This window comes from Pygocentrus nattereri, chromosome 11, assembly GCF_015220715.1.
Source record: "Pygocentrus nattereri isolate fPygNat1 chromosome 11, fPygNat1.pri, whole genome shotgun sequence".
NCBI classification, from domain to species: domain Eukaryota; kingdom Metazoa; phylum Chordata; class Actinopteri; order Characiformes; family Serrasalmidae; genus Pygocentrus; species Pygocentrus nattereri.
Genome location: NC_051221.1, coordinates 43,436,010 through 43,454,631, shown reverse-complemented (window position 1 = coordinate 43,454,631; position 18,622 = coordinate 43,436,010). Strand labels below are relative to the sequence as shown.

At 44.8% G+C, this 18,622-nt stretch overlaps 2 protein-coding genes across 8 annotated transcripts in view; one reads left to right on the top strand and one right to left on the bottom strand.

Moving 5' to 3' along the window:
* snap91b (synaptosome associated protein 91b) overlaps positions 1-8,819 on the bottom strand; it is a 47,465-nt gene extending 38,646 nt beyond the window's left edge. For 4 of the 5 annotated variants that reach the window (XM_037542583.1, XM_037542584.1, XM_037542585.1 and 1 more), the window contains exon 1: positions 8,011-8,819. In XM_037542583.1, the coding sequence (XP_037398480.1) occupies positions 8,011-8,140 (130 nt within the window). In that variant the 5' untranslated portion in view covers positions 8,141-8,819. Of the gene's footprint in view, positions 1-2,572; positions 2,680-8,010 lie in introns of those variants that run through there. The other variant, XM_037542587.1, reaches the window with a different exon arrangement.
* A 4,764-nt stretch (positions 8,820-13,583) lies between these two features.
* Positions 13,584-18,418, top strand: c11h11orf98 (chromosome 11 C11orf98 homolog). 3 transcript variants are annotated; one of them, XM_017723470.2, is made up of 4 exons: positions 13,584-13,689; positions 14,319-14,443; positions 15,465-15,562; positions 17,531-18,418. In XM_017723470.2, exons 1-4 carry the CDS (start codon positions 13,654-13,656, stop codon positions 17,653-17,655), a joined length of 384 nt encoding a protein of 127 aa, XP_017578959.1. In that variant the 5' UTR covers positions 13,584-13,653; the 3' UTR covers positions 17,656-18,418. The 3 variants fall into 3 exon arrangements, with proteins under 3 accessions (XP_017578959.1, XP_017578960.1, XP_017578961.1); XM_017723471.2 differs by lacking the exon at positions 13,584-13,689 and adding an exon at positions 13,754-13,875 and having other exon boundaries at positions 17,531-18,259; XM_017723472.2 differs by lacking the exon at positions 13,584-13,689 and adding an exon at positions 14,054-14,194 and having other exon boundaries at positions 17,531-18,259.
* The last annotated feature ends 204 nt before the right edge of the window (positions 18,419-18,622 follow it).

The window sequence follows — 18,622 nt, the reverse complement described above, 5'->3', positions numbered from 1 at the left end:
TATACCCACTACACTACACCAACCGCTATATACCCACTACACTAACCAACCTCTATATACCCACTACACTATACCAACCACTATATACCCATTACACTATACCAACCGCTATATACCCATTACACTACACCAACCGCTATATACCCATTACACTACACCAACCGCTATATACCCACTACACTATACCAACCGCTATATACCCACTACACTACACCAACCGCTATATACCCACTACACTACACCAACCACTATATACCCACTACACTATACCAACCACTATATACCCACTACACCAACCACTATATACCCACTACACTATACCAACCACTATATACCCACTACACTATACCAACCACTATACACCCACTACACTATACCAACCACTATACACCCACTACACTACACCAACCCATATACACCCACTACACTATCCACTATATACCCACTACACTACACCAACCGCTATATACCCACTACACTATACCAACCACTATATACCCACTACACTATACCAACCACTATACACCCACTACACTACACCAACCGCTATACACCCACTACACTACACCAACCGCTATACACCCACTACACTATCCACTATATACCCACTACACTACACCAACCGCTATATACCCACTACACTAACCAACCTCTATATACCCACTACACTAACCAACCACTATATACCCACTACACTATACCAACCAATATATACCCACTACACTAACCAACCACTATATACCCACTACACTATACCAACCAATATATACCCACTACACTACACCAACCACTATATACCCACTACACTACACCAACCGCTATATACCCACTACACTATACCAACCGCTATATACCCACTACACTATACCAACCACTATATACCCATTACACTATACCAACCGCTATATACCCATTACACTACACCAACCGCTATATACCCATTACACTACACCAACCGCTATATACCCACTACACTATACCAACCACTATATACCCACTACACTACACCAACCGCTATATACCCATTACACTACACCAACCGCTATATACCCATTACACTACACCAACCGCTATATACCCACTACACTATACCAACCGCTATATACCCACTACACTATACCAACCACTATATACCCATTACACTATACCAACCGCTATATACCCATTACACTACACTAACCGCTATATACCCATTACACTACACCAACCACTATATACCCACTACACTATACCAACCACTATATACCCACTACACTATACCAACCACTATATACCCACTACACTACACCAACCACTATATACCCACTACACTACACCAACCACTATATACCCACTACACTACTAACCCTACTTTGTCCTGCTTCGCTTATTCGTCTGATATAAAACAACGGAATTTGCTGTAATGCAGTAATGCACTCATCCGCGTTAAATCTTGGAGCTTCAGGAGTTGCTTAGATTGTCATTAAGGTATTTACAAAAGATGAATGTCTGAGAAACGACACAGCCTACCGTTTTTAGTTTTCTTACTTTTTAAAAGAACAGTGTACAGGCAGGAATCACTTTCTTTTCCACAGTATTTAATCTTTTGTTTTACAATACCATCTCCACTCTGAAACGTAAGAAAACTCCCATTTTAATCATGTTCAGAATTCCAGGCACCATCTTAGGGTTTGTCCCAATACTTTATCAGTTCAAATGAAGGGTTTTAGATGAGCCCTCGGAAGGATGTGAGCAAACACCAGCGTCAACTTTAGCATAACTTGCCCAGAAATCATTGGCCACCTGACACACAGACTTTTAAAACCCCAAAATGACAAAATGCAAAAAGCTGTTCAGAAGCCAAACTACGTTGAACTACGTTAAAAACCCAAAACATTCAACACTGCCAATACAACCAAAGTCAATAACCCTTTTCCCCAGCCAACACCTAAAGTTTTGAAATATGGTTACAATTACAATAAGTATTGCTAGAAACCTTGAGTTCAGTCATGACGAGCGTGACTAACCCTAACACTAACCCTAACCTAACCCTAACCCTAACCTAACCCTAACCCTAACCTAACCTAACCTTAACCTAACCCTAACCTTAACCTAACCCTAACCCTAACCTAACCCTAACCTTAACCTAACCCTAACCTGACCCTAACCTAACCTTAACCTAACACTAACCCTAACCTAACCCTAACCTTAACCTAACCCTAACCTGACCCTAACCTAACCTTAACCTAACACTAACCCTAACCTAACCCTAACCTTAACCTAACCCTAACCCTAACCTGACCCTAACCTAACCTTAACCTAACACTAACCCTAACCTAACCCTAACCTAACCCTAACCCTAACCTAACCCTAACCCTAACCTAACCCTAACCTAACCCTAACCCTAACCTAACCCTAACCCTAACCCTAACCTTAACCCTATTCAGTAAAAATCTTTAGGCCTCTCTGAAGGCCTAGAAGACTCCCTACTGGCACGTAATTAACAGTAATAGACAAGTATAAATATAGAACATACTACTGCTCTTGCCACCAAGGACAGCTGTGAAAAACGAACTGTAGTAGCGCTACTCACGGTTCTAGCGTCAGATCTAACTATCCCATTGCAAACTGGATCAGAAAGGTGAAGACTGGAACAGGCGGTCACAAATTAGTTCTTAAGTACCGTTGTGGTTGCAGCGTTCTAGACAGCGTCCCTGAACTGCTACAGGTCAGACTGCACTGTGTAAGAGGCAGGAATAGCCCAGATTAGCCGAACACAGGGATATACCACCTGTGTGTGTGTGTGTGTGTGTGTGTGTGTGTGTGTGTCATGCCAGAAAGAAGCTACAACACAAAGGCTAATTTAGGACAGAGCAGATGTGTATTCATCTGGACTGGGTGAATTCCATTATTGTGATGTTGAGTTTACAATTTTAAAGAACTTGCATGCTGTGATGAAACTACTAGTTGATTCTAATACAACAGGAAATTGGTTGTAAAGTAGAAGTCTTAATATACACCTACTGTCCTGTTTATTTTTCAGAACACCCTCCCTTGTGTGGTGTACGCTGCAGGCACACAGTTAGAGACTATAGCTCACGTTTCTCATGCACAGTGTGTGTTAACCACCAGTGGTCAGTTTCTGAATGCAGAGAAGCTCCTGGCTGATGTTTTGATGGTGGACTATGGTTAATAACACAGCAGTGACAATGAAATGTGAAAACTCTGCAGCAACACAGCTCTGATACACTCATACCAGCACCACACACACTACCATTAACTACCATGTGAGTGTCACCACAATCTTGAGAATGGACCACCACCCAAATAATATGTGGTCAGCAGTGGTCCTGAACCAATGACAGTCTGTAACTATATGTTTAAGCAGGAGCTCTATAAAAGAGGTGAACCTCACAAAGCAGCCAGTGAGTAAAAGGCACCGAGTAGGTGTTTCTAATAAAGTGGCCAGTAAACATGTTAAATGAAAATATTCTCTACTATAGATGATAAATGACATCTGTTATAATTTAAAGCAATACGTTAGCCACCCTTTGTCCTCCTACTTTTGAGTACCGAATTTCTTTGTCTCATATGCGTGTGTATGTGCTCATTTGTGATCAAGTAGTAATACTCTCCTGGGATTACAGTATTATTTACGACACCGCTGTTGTGGGACCAGATTAAGTGATTAGAGTACAGACACACACACAAACGGTCATCTGCTCAGCCATGTTACAGCAAACACGTGGCTGGACTGTTTCAGTTTATCAGCAGCGTCGGTCAGTGTGGAATCTGTTCGGTTACCCCTTTATGTGAACCAGCTGATCAAAAGGCACTGTGACAGAAGAGAATTTATAAATAAATAATAGATTAAAAGCAGTATGTGTTAGCCATGTGGTACGATTAGGGCTGAAATCACCATTTTAAAGAGTGCAAAGGCCACATTATCAGCAACGCCGTCTTAAAGTGGGTAAATTTACCCAATAACACAGAGATTGTGATCTGCCTGTAAATGAGTCAGACCAATAGGAAGCAACCACAATCATGTGCTGTACCAGCCAGAAAAAGTGATTACACTGGTCTACTTGACCCTAATTAAAAACTCCATTCACAACACTGGTCAGCAAAAACACAACTGGGTATTTTTCCCACATTGTTCAGTCCTAGGTTAGACATAAAAGACCAAGGTCTCCCTGAAAGCTGCTGAAGTGTAGATCCTTATTGAGAACCCCTCTCTGAGCAATTCTCTCATCAATATATGAGCCCTGCCATCTGGTCACTCACCTGATATATGTCACTAAAAATATGTCACTATAAAGGTCACTGACCTTTTCCCTACTGCTCCAGTTTCCGTGGAAACAGTCCTATCTAGAAGCCACCGTTTTAATGACCATTGACAGGAAAAGTGGCATGAGGCACACAACCTGGGCACAAAATAAACCCAAATAGATTTTTTTGTTTTTCTCAGCATCAATTTACTACTTTCCCAATAAGACTTTCTAATTAGATGTGCTTAAGTAAGTAAAACAGACCAACAAAGGTCAAAAAAACACTTTAATGCGATAATTCTTATTTCTGCTAATGTCCCAGTTGCATTTCTAATAGTCAGTGATGCACACTCTTCAAAATGATGGTTCTTTAGTAAAGAAAATGGTTTCCTATAGAACCTGGTATAGGTTCCCCTGGTGATGCTGCAGCCGTCCGTAGCCGGGAGTCCAGGAGAGCACGATTGGCCTCGCTCTCTCTGGGTGGGCAAGACGGCCCCCCATCTCCCCCCAGCAGTCAGCGCAGGCGTCCGTCAGCTGACGTATCAGATCTGCCGGTTGGGGTTTTCCTCCGAGCGCGTTCGGCTGTCCCGTCACTATGCATGAGCGGCAGTTCGTTAAGAAGCGGTGGTTTCTCAGGTCTCAGAGGAAGCCTGTGCTGCCTTCACCCTCCTAGCACTGGTAGTATTGATTAGTATTGGTAGTAGTGATTGGGGGGCCTAAGTAGCGGGAGGATTTGGAAACGACTAAATTGGGGAGAAAAACGGGTAAAAATAAATAAATAAAACCCCTTTTAGAAAGGTTCTATATAGAACCACCTACAGAACACTCAGTCTTAAGAGCCGATTAATGAAGCAATGAACCCTTTAATCACGCAAAAGGTTCTTTGTTCATGGTTCTATAGAAAACCATTTTCTTTACTAAAGAACTTTCAAAGAACTACGGGCCTCATCCAACTGTTCTCAAGGAGAAATGTCTTCTTAAAATCTTAAAATCCACGTATGCAGTTTTCACAAGATGAAGCCTGATCTTTTATTAAGAGTGTATCCAGGTCTTTCAGAAAGCCTGGCATCATGTTTTTTCTGAGAAAAATGTAAATAAAAATGTGACTGGTTGATTCCATTGTCACTTCCTAATGATGTTACTAGTTAATCTAATGTGTAAGGCCTTCAGTCAAGATCCTGATCTCAAGATCCTGTGCTATCCAGATCTATCCGGATAATTTTCCATTGACCATTTCAAGACCAATAGCATAAGAGTATTACCACAATACTGTATATATACACACCACACATTTTACAATGGGAGCATAAAACTGCAGACATGTATTTTTTTGTTTACAGAAGTCGTCGGGCCTTCCAGCGATGTAAATACAGTATTAGGAGTTGTTGGCTTAAGACTACCATGCTGGATCCCTCTCTCTGTCCCAGCATCTGCCCTCATTTTTAGATTTGCACAATTCATGCACTTCATAAATGTGCCATTTCAAACAACCTCATTTTCAGATCTGAACTAGTCTTCATCTGCTTCTTCATTCTTAAAGGTTCTGGGTTTGACTATAGGTCCGATACACACACACACCTTCATATAACACACACACAAATGTGTACATACACACAGTCACATACACTTAAGTCTGCAACTATGCAGACTTCCCTCTCTGCCCCAGTATTAGCGCCCTCATCTTTAGCTGTGTGAATAATGCATGCATGCTTTGGCTGATCAATTTATAATTCAGCAGGCCTTGTCCTCTAGGACGGAGTGCTCAATAGCCACTTCAGCAGCGAAGACACAGCTCTGCCTCCATTTGCTAATGAAAACGCAGTTTTGAGCTGTGCATTAATAGCTCATAATTGAGAACTTATTCACGTAATTCCACTGAAACTAATAGTCCACTTTAAACAGGACTATGACTATAAGACAACCTTTAGATTAGAGGCTTCCTTTATCCTCCTTCTAACACTAACGATCAGACCTCCACACACCCGGCACACGTAATTACTGCATGTCACAAACTGTAGTACTACTGCTAAAGGCAGTTACTGCGGCGTTTAGGCAGAGAGACACTGAGGGTTAGGAAATCGTGTGCATTCACTGACACCACCACCTGAACCTGAGATGGCAACAAACACAAAGTGAGTCTTATCAGTCAGAGCCATCGTGACAAAATGACACGCCAGAATTATGTCACATTCATCTTGTTATGTGTAACTGGACAAGAAGGGACATCCATCAACAGGTTTACAGCGCAGTCATTTCAGGTGATTTGATGCACATGATTCAAGCACGGAGGTGTTACCATATCAAATTTATAACAGAGTATAACAACACTTGCATCACATATCACAACATTTAGGTTTTTTCTGAGGTTTAAAAACAGAAGAACAGAAGAAAAATGAACCAGTAGTGCCACACTTCATAAAGTACTATCCAACAGTACAAATACAATATTCTTTCATTTCTGCACCGCACCATTTACTTATCATGCTGTTTTTGCAATAAAATAGGCAATCAAGTGTTTAAGTACTCACAACAGCCACAATATGCTCAGAAAAAATGTGATGTAATTTATCACAATAACAGTAAATATCACCATATCACCCACACTTATGGTGCTCCATGCTAATTATTATATTGGTCAGGCCTAAACATCTGTCCACTGCTTCTAATTTGCAATGATATGATTCTGATGTCACTGTGCAGCCCTAGTTATTACTCAAGGGTAGCACCGTTCAGTAGTAGCACTATGGACTCAAACACACCCATTCTCAAGTTCAGCAGAGGGCACTGTATCACTACAATGCGGTGCTGAAATGGACAGCGCTACCGGACTGAGCCTGGAGGCTAAAGGACGCTTGCAAACCTGGGTGTTTCCAGTCCTGTCCTCTGTGACCCCTAGCAGCCGACGTCTCATTGCTAGTGACATTCCGGACTGGAGAACTGATGACCCGGCCTAACTGTGGACCCCTGCTCCAAACACATCCAAACACAAGAACAACTAATGCTCTTGAGCGCTTGGTCTAGATCTGGATAAAACTGCAGTCCTGGCCTTCATCTCACTTTATTGACACGACTGGTTTTGATGCTCATGATTCCAGAAGAGGGATGCAGGTTAATATTAAATCTTATTGGCATTTGTAAATAATTCCTGTAGGAAAAGGATCGGCTCAGCATGAAGCAGATGTTTGGATTAGATGGACATTTCAAACTAACGTCTGCCCTCTGGACCAGCAGAACGTTTAGGTTATGCTGAGCTGTACCAGGACTGGCAACCTGTCCAGGGTGTATCCTGCCTTCCACCCGATGAGATGACCGCTGGGATAGGCTCCAGCAACACCACCCCCCCATACCACCCCGCGACCCTGAGGGAGAAGCGGCTTAGACAATGTGTGTGTGTGTGTGTGTGTGTGTGTGTGTGAGAGAGAGAGAGGGAGAGAGAGAGAGCTGTACTGCTAAGCCAGGTGGACCCGTGTTAATTTTACTTTATGTAGATGTTTATGTACGAACATCCACAGATATGGACATGAAAAAATCCCGATATCTGCATCGGCCCACATTCTCTATCGGCGCGCTTCTGTTGCAGAGATCCGGGTTTAACCAACGCAGAAACGCGTCCTTCTTAACGCCCCGTCTCCTCACAGAACTGGACTGAACCACAGTTCTGATACACGACCGGGCACTGATCGAGCACGCACACCGACTGACCCCTCCCCCACCCACCCACCCACACACCCACACACACACACCCACACACACACACACTTACATTCCAGGTGCTTCTTCTTGGGCGCCATCACCTCGTGCGTCGTGGCTTTGCACACGGCGCGCGCCACGTCTGACCCGGTCAGCTGGTACTGCGCGGCGGCGATGCGGTCGGTCAGCGTCTGGCCCGACATTTTCTCCAACAAGCCACTTCACCACACAGCAGAGCGACGGTGGGACACAAGCATAGGCCGGTCACCGACCACAGAAAACCGGTCAGCCTTTCCCAGCAGAGGCTTCCTGCGCCAGACAGGCCTGACCGCTCCTTCACTCCACACCAGCCGAGCGGTGTCCTCAAAGCCCGCGACACACAACCGCGGACACGCGGGGATTCGGTCCCGGGGTGCCGTGGATTTTCTCCGTGTCTCTCTCTCTCTCCGTGTCTCTCTCTCTCTCTCCGTGTCTCTCTCTCTCTCTCTTACGTAACGCCCTCCGCTGGAGACTCGGCGGAGATCAGCGGCTCTGTCGGAGGAAAAAACCGAGGATTCGGATAATCGGGGTTTATAAACGGCCGGTCGTCGACAGACTGCGGTCAGACGCTGATGCTCCGGTGGCGGAACACCCTGTATATACGCAGGGTGACGCGCGGCGTCCTGAACGACTCTCCGGTTCTGTGTCCGCCGTCAGCGAGGAGAGCGGGGCAGCCTCGGTCCGCCGTCGGTCCGCCTCACGCACAGCAGCGCCGCAGTGAAGCGCGAGCACAGACGTTTCGGACAGTCGTCCGCAGTTTCTCCTGTCGAGCGGCGGCTGTGAAGCGGCTCGGCCGTTTCTGTCGCTCTGCGATCCTTTTCGTTTAGCCACGGGTCACGTGACGCCCGGTGAACGCACACTGCGCTCTTAAAGGAGAAGACGAGCAAAGCTGTAGGGGTTAAAGGACTCAGATACAGATAGCAGTGTTATAATAGAGAGATCAGACAGACAGATAGACAGACAGACAGATAGATAGATAGATAGACAGACAGAAAGAGATAGATAGATAGATAGACAGACAGAAAGAGATAGATAGATAGATAGATAGATAGATAGATAGATAGATAGATAGATAGATACATAGACAGACAGACAGACAGACAGATATGGCTAAGGCTGATGCCTGCTAAAGGAAAAACTCGTTTAGATAGGGAAGAGATTGTTGCGCATATCAAATGCAAGAGGACACCCATAAATCATCAATCCATATCACAGTATCAGATTCACACAGGCAGAAATAAGATAAACACATTTACACTCACTGACCACTTTATTTAGTGCGCTCATCTTGTATCTCCGCTCAGTGACCGTTTCATCAGCTTAATTTACTGTACAGGAGAACTTCTACAATTATAGACTTAGCCTGTTATCCTGCTCCTCAGCGGTCAGGACCCACACAGAGCCGATATTATTATTACATATATCAGCAGTGCAGAGTGAGCATGTGTTGTGTTGGTACAAGTGGATCAGACACAGCAGCCGTGTCAGCGTCACTGCAGTGCTGAAGATGATCCACCGGTCAGGCAGTACCTGTTCTGTGGGGCCCTGACCGCTGATGAACCGCTGGGTTTTTTCACAAAGTAGAAACAGATGGACAATCATTTGTATGGGTAAAGCGAGAAAAATGCGCCTAAAGGCTACATGAGCTTGGGAGGTGCTGCTAATAAAGCAGCCAGTGAGGGGACCTGAGCCTAGATGTTCAATGTGTTAAGCCAATAGACAATTTCAGAAAGATTAAGAATATTGTCGCTGTCCAAAGAAACCGTGGATCTCCATTATTGTCCATTTTCTTTTTTCTACATCATTTCAACGCAGCAGCTGTCCTTTACGCTGTCTGAAAATTTCATGACGAATGGACCAATAGAAATGCTCTAAAATCACCTGTAATAAAACATTTACATCAACATTGAAAGGTAAGAGTGTTTTGCCTTCTCCAGTAAAGTAACTATTTTGGAGATACTTGCTTTTATTTGGACAACGACAATATGCAGATTTATGTTTGCAGTGGTTTCAGCTTGTGCTTGAGCTTCCCATGTGTGATTCCGTGATTTTTCCCTAACAGTTTATGGATCCCTTGTTGAGATGTAAAGGCATAATGTAGTTTGTTGCTTCCTGTATGATTCCTGCAAGACATCCAGACCATAGGTGATCTTCAGCCGCTGAGCCGAGTAGATAATGCAGTAGGTTTGAAAAGCTCTGCTCGCACACTTCTCCAGCTCCAGTTCACACCTCATACAAACCACAGCAGAAACACCAGCGGCCCTTTCTTAAACCCTGACTACCACACGGTTGGCCACTCAGCTGACACTGAAGACCTGCAAGGTTGAGCTGTGCCAACTCTTTCAGAGGTTAGGAAAGCACCAGGCCCAGATGCTGTTTCACCCTCTAGTCTGAACATCTGTACTTACTAATTCACACCTATGTTCGTGTATATGTTCACCAAGACAAGTGAGCTCCACAAAATACCTCTTAGTTCAAAGGCTGCACAATATTACATCTCCCCAGAAAAACAACCGTCGCAGGACTGAGTGACTACAGACCCGTCATCTCTGTAGCCATGCAGTCCTTCCTTACAATTCTGCAGGATATCACAAACCCCCTGTGGGTGATGCAGTAAATATGGGACTCACACTTCACAAGGTTGTGTGCTCTTTCCATTGGACTTCAGGAGAAGCTCCCCATCGCTCCCACCATCCTTAACAAGAATGTGATGTCTGTAGAGACCTTTAGGTTCCTGGGAAGTACAGTCACCAGGGAGCTGACGTGGAACACCGACACCTACTCCATTACAAAGAAAATGCAGCAGATCATAGCTACTGAGCCTCGAGAGCTGCCTGAGAGCTGCCTAGAGAGTCGCAAGTTCAGTTCTATGCAGAGTCTGTCATCACCACCTTCATCATTGGTGAATTCCTCCAACCAAAAATAGCATTTACAAACTACAGCATATTATTAGGTCTGCAGAAAAGACCACTGGTGTTAATCTACCCACCCAGTTTGATTGGTACACTTCCAGGAATAGGAAGTGTGCAGAGAAACTGCTGACCCATCGCCCCCTGGCTATCACCTATTTCCTTCTCTCCCTAGGCAAGTGCTCTACTGAAGGTGAAAAAAGAAACAAGTCCAGAAAAGTTTCCTTCCTCACACGATTATATTAATTTGCATGTGTGGAATCTGTTGTGAGTTACTGTGTATGGTGAGCTACACTGTTAGAAAGAAAGTACTGTGCAGGTACATTTTTCATTCAAGGTACAAAGTCATAGTAGGAGCATCTGTGGTTTTAAGGTCCAGTTGTGTACCTTAAATAAGTTTTTCCCATGTGAAAAGTTTGTATTTGTACCTTTTTATGACCAAATGTTTTAAAACAGAGCGATAAAGTAAAAAGCCTGGAGGCGAGGCGGGGTGTGTGGAATTAGTACAACCTAGAAAATATCATTTCAGTGAATTATGGGAGCAGTCGTGGGCTGGAGGTTAGGGACCCAGCCCTGTGACCGGAAGGTCGCCGGTTCGATCCCCTCGGCTGACAGTCCGTGACTGAGGTGCCCTTGAGCAAAACACCTAACCCCCAATTGCTCCCCGGGTGCCGTGGGTAGGGCTGCCCACCGCTCCGGGCAAGAGTGGTCACTACCCCTAGTGTGTGTGTTCACTAGTGTGCATGTCTGTGGGTGTTTCACTGCACGGATGGGTTAAATGCAGAGGTCTAATTCCACAGTGTGCAGACACAGAGACACATGTTTGTAAATTCTATTCTATTCTACAGTTATTTTCCCTGACTAAAGGTACTAAGATGTACCCCTGAGGGAACCACCCCAGTGACAGAACGGGTACTGCCCCAGTTGTACCTTGTGTGAGTGCACTGTTTAACCAAACACAAATTCCTTGTATGTGCGTATACACTTGGCCAGTAGAGGCAGATTGTAATTCTCGCTACAAGACGCAACACAAGGACAGCATACTGCTGCAGCTCTGCCCTCCAGTGGTGAAGTTTGAGAACTGCAGGTGGATGCAACATGCCAAACACCAGCGACTGAAATGCAACTCATGGACGCCGACTGGGGTCAACTTTTGACTGGGAAGGCAATGATTCCAATCCAATGATTCGAGTCCAACGAATTCAATCAATGATTTAGTTTTTATTATTGCATACTTTTGTAATTGTATTTCAGAATCAGAATCATTTATTGATCCCAGAGGGAAGGTGCAGTTGTTACAGTTGCAAACATTTATGTGAACACTTTAATAATATAAAACAAAGAGAAATTTGCAATATTGTACACGAGATTTAAGCTCTTATGAATACAGTGAAGTGGCGGTGACTGTGATAATAAATATGAAGCATTCAGTATAAAGCAGCTCAAATTATTGTCTCTCTTGAGTTTTTGCACACAATTATTATTATATCACATATGAACAGTTTGGTATTGAGTTTTGCGCAGATGATCCACTCTTTGTGATGGCCACAGGTAAGAATGACCTCCTGTGGTGCTCTGTGGTCATTTCGGTAGAGTGAGTCTTGAACTGAATGACCTCCAGTGTCTCATCACCGTGTCGTAGGGTGGGTGGGAGCCATTGTCCATAACGGCCTGCAGTTTAGACAGCGTCCTCCACTCCGACACGGCCGTCAGCGAGTCCAGCTCCACACCCGCAGCATCACCGGCCTGGCGGATCAGTCTGTTGAGTCTGTTGGCATCTGCCACCCTCAGCCTGCTTCCCCAGCATGCAACAGCATAGAGGACAGCACTCGCCACCACAGACTCACAGAAGATCCTGAGCATAGTCCGGCAGATGTTGAAGGACCTCACGCGCCTCAGAAAATAGAGACGACCTTGGCCCTTCCTGTAGGGGGCGTCAGTGTTCTTAGCCCAGTCCAGTTTATTGTCAACATACACACCCAGATATCTGTAATCCTCCACAGTGTCCACAATGACCCCCCTGACGGACACAGGGGTCACTGGTGCCTTGTCCCTCCTCAGGTCCACCACCAGTTCCTTTGTCTTTGTTACATTGAGCTGCAGGCGGTTCCGCTCGCACCATGCGAAAAAGTCCTTCACCGTCGCCCTGAACTCATCCTCATCATCCCTGCTGATACATCCAACTGAGTATTGAGTTAAGTTAAATGTTCTCTTAACACACCTTAACATCAATTAATCTTACTTTAATTTAAAATGCTGCTGGCTTTAATTTGTACTGGGCTTTTTAAGAGATTTTATTTTGGCATGTATTAAACATTATGGTTAAAGAAAGTCTTTACACTAGAGCTACAGTTGTATGCAGTGTTGGTCAAATTATTATTATTTACCATTGTCGAGGACAACTGTGGATTTTTTTCTATGACTTTTTAAAATTAAGATAGTGGGAAAGATTAAACAGAAAATGCAGCCTGTGTAAAAGTTATGGCATGTTTTATATTTATGTTTTGTTCAGAATATTTTAAACTCGGGAAATAAGTAGAGCGTTTACACCGAACTTAAAATTAGCAGAAAATACCATGTTTGTTTTTTTTCCTTTAAAGTCAGTTAAACGTGATGTTGGGGTATTTTATTCATTCATTCATTCGTTTATTTGTTTATTTGTTTATTTACGCGTTCTTCATCAGGTCATGCGATGCTGTTAAAAGCTTTCGGGCGGACTTTTATTTTGTCTTTGGCGAACCGGAACACATGTACAGAGAGCGTGCAGCATGGCTCCGGGAGGAAAGATCAACAGGCCGAAAACAGTAAATGACCTCTTTTATTTGTTGGGCAGGCGGTCAGAGTTTCTTTACCTGAATATGGTATATAGTATAATAATGCACAGGAGCCGGAAAGTAACATTTAATTACACTGAATCTACAAACAGATGATTATCTAAAATCTCCACAGCAACGGGGTTCGGACATTTCATTTACTGACCACATGACCAGGTGAAACGACAGCGCAGCGCTGCTTTATCATCTCCGGAGTATTTCACACAGCAGAGCTGCTCCCTCAGCTTAAGGTGCTGGTCCTGCAGGCTCTGGGCTCCGAGCTCTGGGCTCCGGGCTACGGGCTCTGGGCTCTGGGCTCCGAGCTACGGGCTACGGGCTCTGGGCTCTGGGCTCTGGGCTCCGGGCTCCGAGCTCCGAGCTCTGGGCTCTGGGCTCTGGCCTCAGTGATGCTCTGTTTCGTGAGATGTTCTCCAGGTTTAGGTTTCACAAAGTTTGGGTCTCCAGACACTGGTCACCATCACACTCGTCAGCATGAGTAAAATCGAATCGCTCTCATTTCCATAATTTTCATACAAAAGGTCGAGAGAGGCGTGGAATTATGAAGAAAATGAGTTATTAAACCGTAAGGAGATTAATGCCGCTGTTGATGTGTTATGCAGGATTTAGGGAAGAACCTCTTCAAAAGGCGAAGACTTCTAATGAAGCAGAAGAAGAAGAAGCACCGTATCGTTGGAGCGGTGGTGGACAGTGGCCTTATAACCAAACATCACCTGAAAAAGAGGAGGTTTGTGAGTTGTACCGCAGACGGGTGAACAGCACCTTCCCTTTTAAATGATTGTTGATGGGTATCGTCATGTTTTGCACGCCGGTACTGGACTCTGGTACTGGACTCGGCCAGTTTCTGAGTTGATTTGTAGTTTGCATGAACATTTGGGGCCATCATGAGGGGTCAGTGTTTTCTAGGTGAACCTAATGGCCTAATTCTGTTCTCAGTTATACAGTTAGATATTTTTCCCCAAAGGATGCAGTGGCTGAAAAACGCTCTTAACTGGCATCACATCCAATATGACTCCTCTGTGTAGCTGCCTTTGTAAACGTGAACTTTTTCCGTGTGTTTCTGGTACGATTTTCATTCTAAATATTCAGTCCAACATAAAGCTAGAGAAAAACTGCAATACTGAAATACATCAAATACAAATACCGTATTTTCCGGAGTATAAGTCGCATTTTTGGGGGGGGGGATTTAATAAAATCCAAGTTAACGTAACATGAACAGTTATTCAGATAACAATGACAAACTATAACAAAGAACATGCTAACAAGTTTATCAAACCATTTTTATCAAAGTTTATATCACTCCAAATCATCAAATCCATTGAACTCTTCATCCTCAGTGTCACTTATGAACAACTCCGCTAACTCTGGAGGTGGACGAAGCGCCGCTTCCTCTTCTTCGTCGCTTTTGTCAGACTCGTCGTCAGTTACATTTGCAATTATTCCAGCCTTTCTGAATCCCAGCAGGATGCTTTCGGTTTTCACGGAAGCCCATGCTTTGCTGATCCATTCAATGACTTCCGAGAACGTAGCGTGGCGCATTCTCCTGGTTGCCGTGAAGTCCGTATTTTCTGGACTATAAGTCGCTCCGGAGTATAAGTCGCACCCCTGGCCAAACTATGAAAAAAAGTGCGACTTATAATCTGGAAAATACGGTACATCAAAGAGTGCTGAACAGTTTGTGTGTGTGTGTGTGTGTATAATATCGTATAATATAATATACTGATTATTTTTCTTTTTTATATGTGCAGCACCAGTTCCAGGGCAAACATCACCCTGTCTGGGAAAAAGAGACGCAAACTGCTCAAGCAGCTGCAGCACATGGAGAAGGAAAAATCCAGCATGGAAGGTATTTGAGATGAACTAGAGCAGTGTGTACGTTTCAGAAGGTCAGGGTTCTTCCGTTCTGGTCGTGGCAGCCTGGGGTTCAGCATTCACTACAACAACATTCACTAGACCTGACAACAGATGAGTTGAATGAGGTGTATTAGAGCGCATATCCTGTACCCTGGTTTGGGCACCCTTCCCATTATACAGTTTCAGGGCTTCATTAACTTATTAGGACTGGTTAGTGAGGTCAGTACGGCTAAGTGTACGCAGCAGGTAAAAGTGGTCCGAATCCAGTGTCACCCGTCGTGTGTGGCGCAGATCTGTCGTGTGTGGCGGTGTGAACAGCAAAAACACGTTGAATCGTACACTTTCGCACGTGCTACTGAAACCGATACGTATCCGACACGCAGCAGTGCGACTCAGTCTGAACAGCCAGGTCGAAATTCATGCGACTTTCACGTCAATCCATCTTGACATTGTCATAATTTCACGCTGCTGAGAACTCAGACATTTGGGGTAATGCAGCATCAAAAATCAAGTCAAATTTATTTGCAGCACTTTTTACAGCTGATGATGTCACAAAGCAGCTTCACAGAATTCCAGAAAACCCCCAGGTGAGCAAGCTGGGGGGCTGACGGTGGCCAGGAGACCCTCTCTCAGAGCTGAGGAAGAAACCTTGGGAGGAACCAGGCTCACCAGGGGGGACCCGTCCTCCTCTGGTCAGAGAAGTCTGAAAGCAAAGTTTAAAGAATCAAAGGACACAAAACAAAACTGACTGCCCTTTTCCTGCAGCAAGCTTGTTTGTAACCCTGGTGATTCAGTGAGGGAATCCGATTTGCCTAACTGTCAACTGATGAGCATAAAGTCTTCAAGCCTTGTGCTAATAGTCACTTATGGGCTCCTCCTCGAAGCAGCTGGCTGAGGCTCTGAAAATGAAGCTAACTGGTGTCTACAAAACAGAGGAGGGCTATAAAAATGCATCATAATGCTTCCAGCTCACAGAGTCCACTGTGCCAGGTGTTATTAAAAATGGAAGTTAAAGCGAGATCTGAAAGACCAAGAAAACTCTGATATAACTGCTTGCAGGCTGTTTAGAATTGCATCGTTTCCATGATCAGAATGCACAGATGTGCTCCGTGCTGGAGAGCTGCCCTGAGTTAGGTCCAGCTCTGCTCTGACTCGCTTGTGCAGCACTTCAGGCGTTCGGAACGCCTCGTCTCGGACGCGCATGCAGTGCACAGCTGTACACAGAGGACGTAAAAACATTGACCCTCGTCTTCGTCTTTTGCCAGACCTTTGCTGTAAACGTTTGCTTTTGACAGTCCTGAACATCGAAGTTTCTGGCCGATGAAGGCTGTTGGGGTTCGCTTTGCGTTCTTGCTGTGCTGAACGATGAAACGTGGTGCAACGTGAGTGAAGAAAGCCGGTCGGTGTGGTGGCGGTCGTTAGAGAGTGTGCCAGTACCCGAGGCTGCCTAGTCCTGTTACGATGCAGGTAGTGGAGCATTCTTTAGGCCATCTGCTTTTCCTCTCACTACCTTGTTTTTTTTTTTCTCGACACTTCTGCTCATTTTTCTGTCTAAACAGGTTTGGTAGGATACTTTATTAATGCAGAAGATCTTGTGTTGCTGTTTTTGTTATTTACAGTGCAGTGGTTTTTCTGCTTATTTCAGCCAGTTTCTCAGTCTTGTGTGCCTAAGAGCTCCAAAGGCCGAGCTAAAAGCCAGCGCTAATAAAGGAAGTTGGTGGAAGTGGAAGCAGCTCAGCTCAGTTTTTCATGAACTGTAGGACAGGGCGGAACATAACGAACACATTTAGAAACGAGCTGTAATTTCTCTGCTGTGTGTGTAAGAACTTTTTGAATTAGTGGTGAAAATGTAGATTGTCATTCCACAAAAATGTAGTTGTCCAGTTAATTAGCACCGACTTTAAACACGTCTTATACATTTATATGTTAATTTGACAAATAAATATCTTTCTCTTTGTAGTTGAAACGCAGAAACCTCAGAAGAAAGCTCCTGCTGTGGAGAAGACGCCCCCCGCCGCACAGCAACCGAAGAAAACCAGACGTGCCGCCTCATCCGCTGCGTTGGAAATGATGGATGTGGAATGATCAGTACTGGAACTCGCGGTTTACGTTCGTGCTTCGACAGAGGACTGAAAAATGTTCATTATGCTGACGTTTAGATGTATGATGTATATATTAGCGAGTGATCAGTAATGTACTTGCTGCATTGAGGACATTCCCGGTGCCTGTGCCCTCGTCTTAAACGCTGCGGGTGCAAAGTCCGAGGTTGTGATGCTGTTTTCCCACAATGCTGCTCTCATCCTCGTTTTTGCTGAGATTTGGACTCTGTCTGTCTGTCTGTCTGTCTGTCTGTCTGTACCACCTCTGCATATCAAAAATGCTCAAACTGGCGTGGAGACACCTTGAAGTACGAGCTGCGTCTCGTTTTTGATCAGGAAGATCAACGCCGGAGTGACTGCGTTGGAGATGTGAGCTGAGGCTGTGGAGGCTGTTGATACTCCAGCAGTCTTGCGTCTTCCTTCAGCCTGGATTCTGTGGGTCAGCGTACGGTTACACCTGGCCTGTGACTCGCACTGCGTCTGTGCTCTAGTGCGGTCAGTTACGTTCCAGAGGGGCTTCAGCAGAGCTGACTGTGTTGGCCTGATGGGTTTTTTTGTGAAGCGCATTAAACCGACAGAAGTGCAGAGTCTTTGTGTCTGTTGTTAGTTTGTGTCCTGAAAACAGCAGAATACCCGCCTGAGTGGACTTGCCTGTCTCCGGCTTGGGGTCTTGGGGTTTTGTGGGACTGCCTGACTCGTGATTAAACAAGTTTCCCTCCAGATGTGAATTTACTCCAGAGTAATAAAAATTGGCCTGAGGGTGTGAAACGAAGTGAGGAGACCTCGGGCTGAGAAAGGAACGCCTGGGGTGGGACTTCCGCTTTAACTCAGAATATGGAAATTAGCGTTAAGCACTTTTACTTGGGAATGGGGAAGAAATGGTTGAAGGTGAGAAATGAGGTAAATTTGCATCAGGAATGAGCGACCGCGCGCGCGGAAAGGTCCCGCAGGAT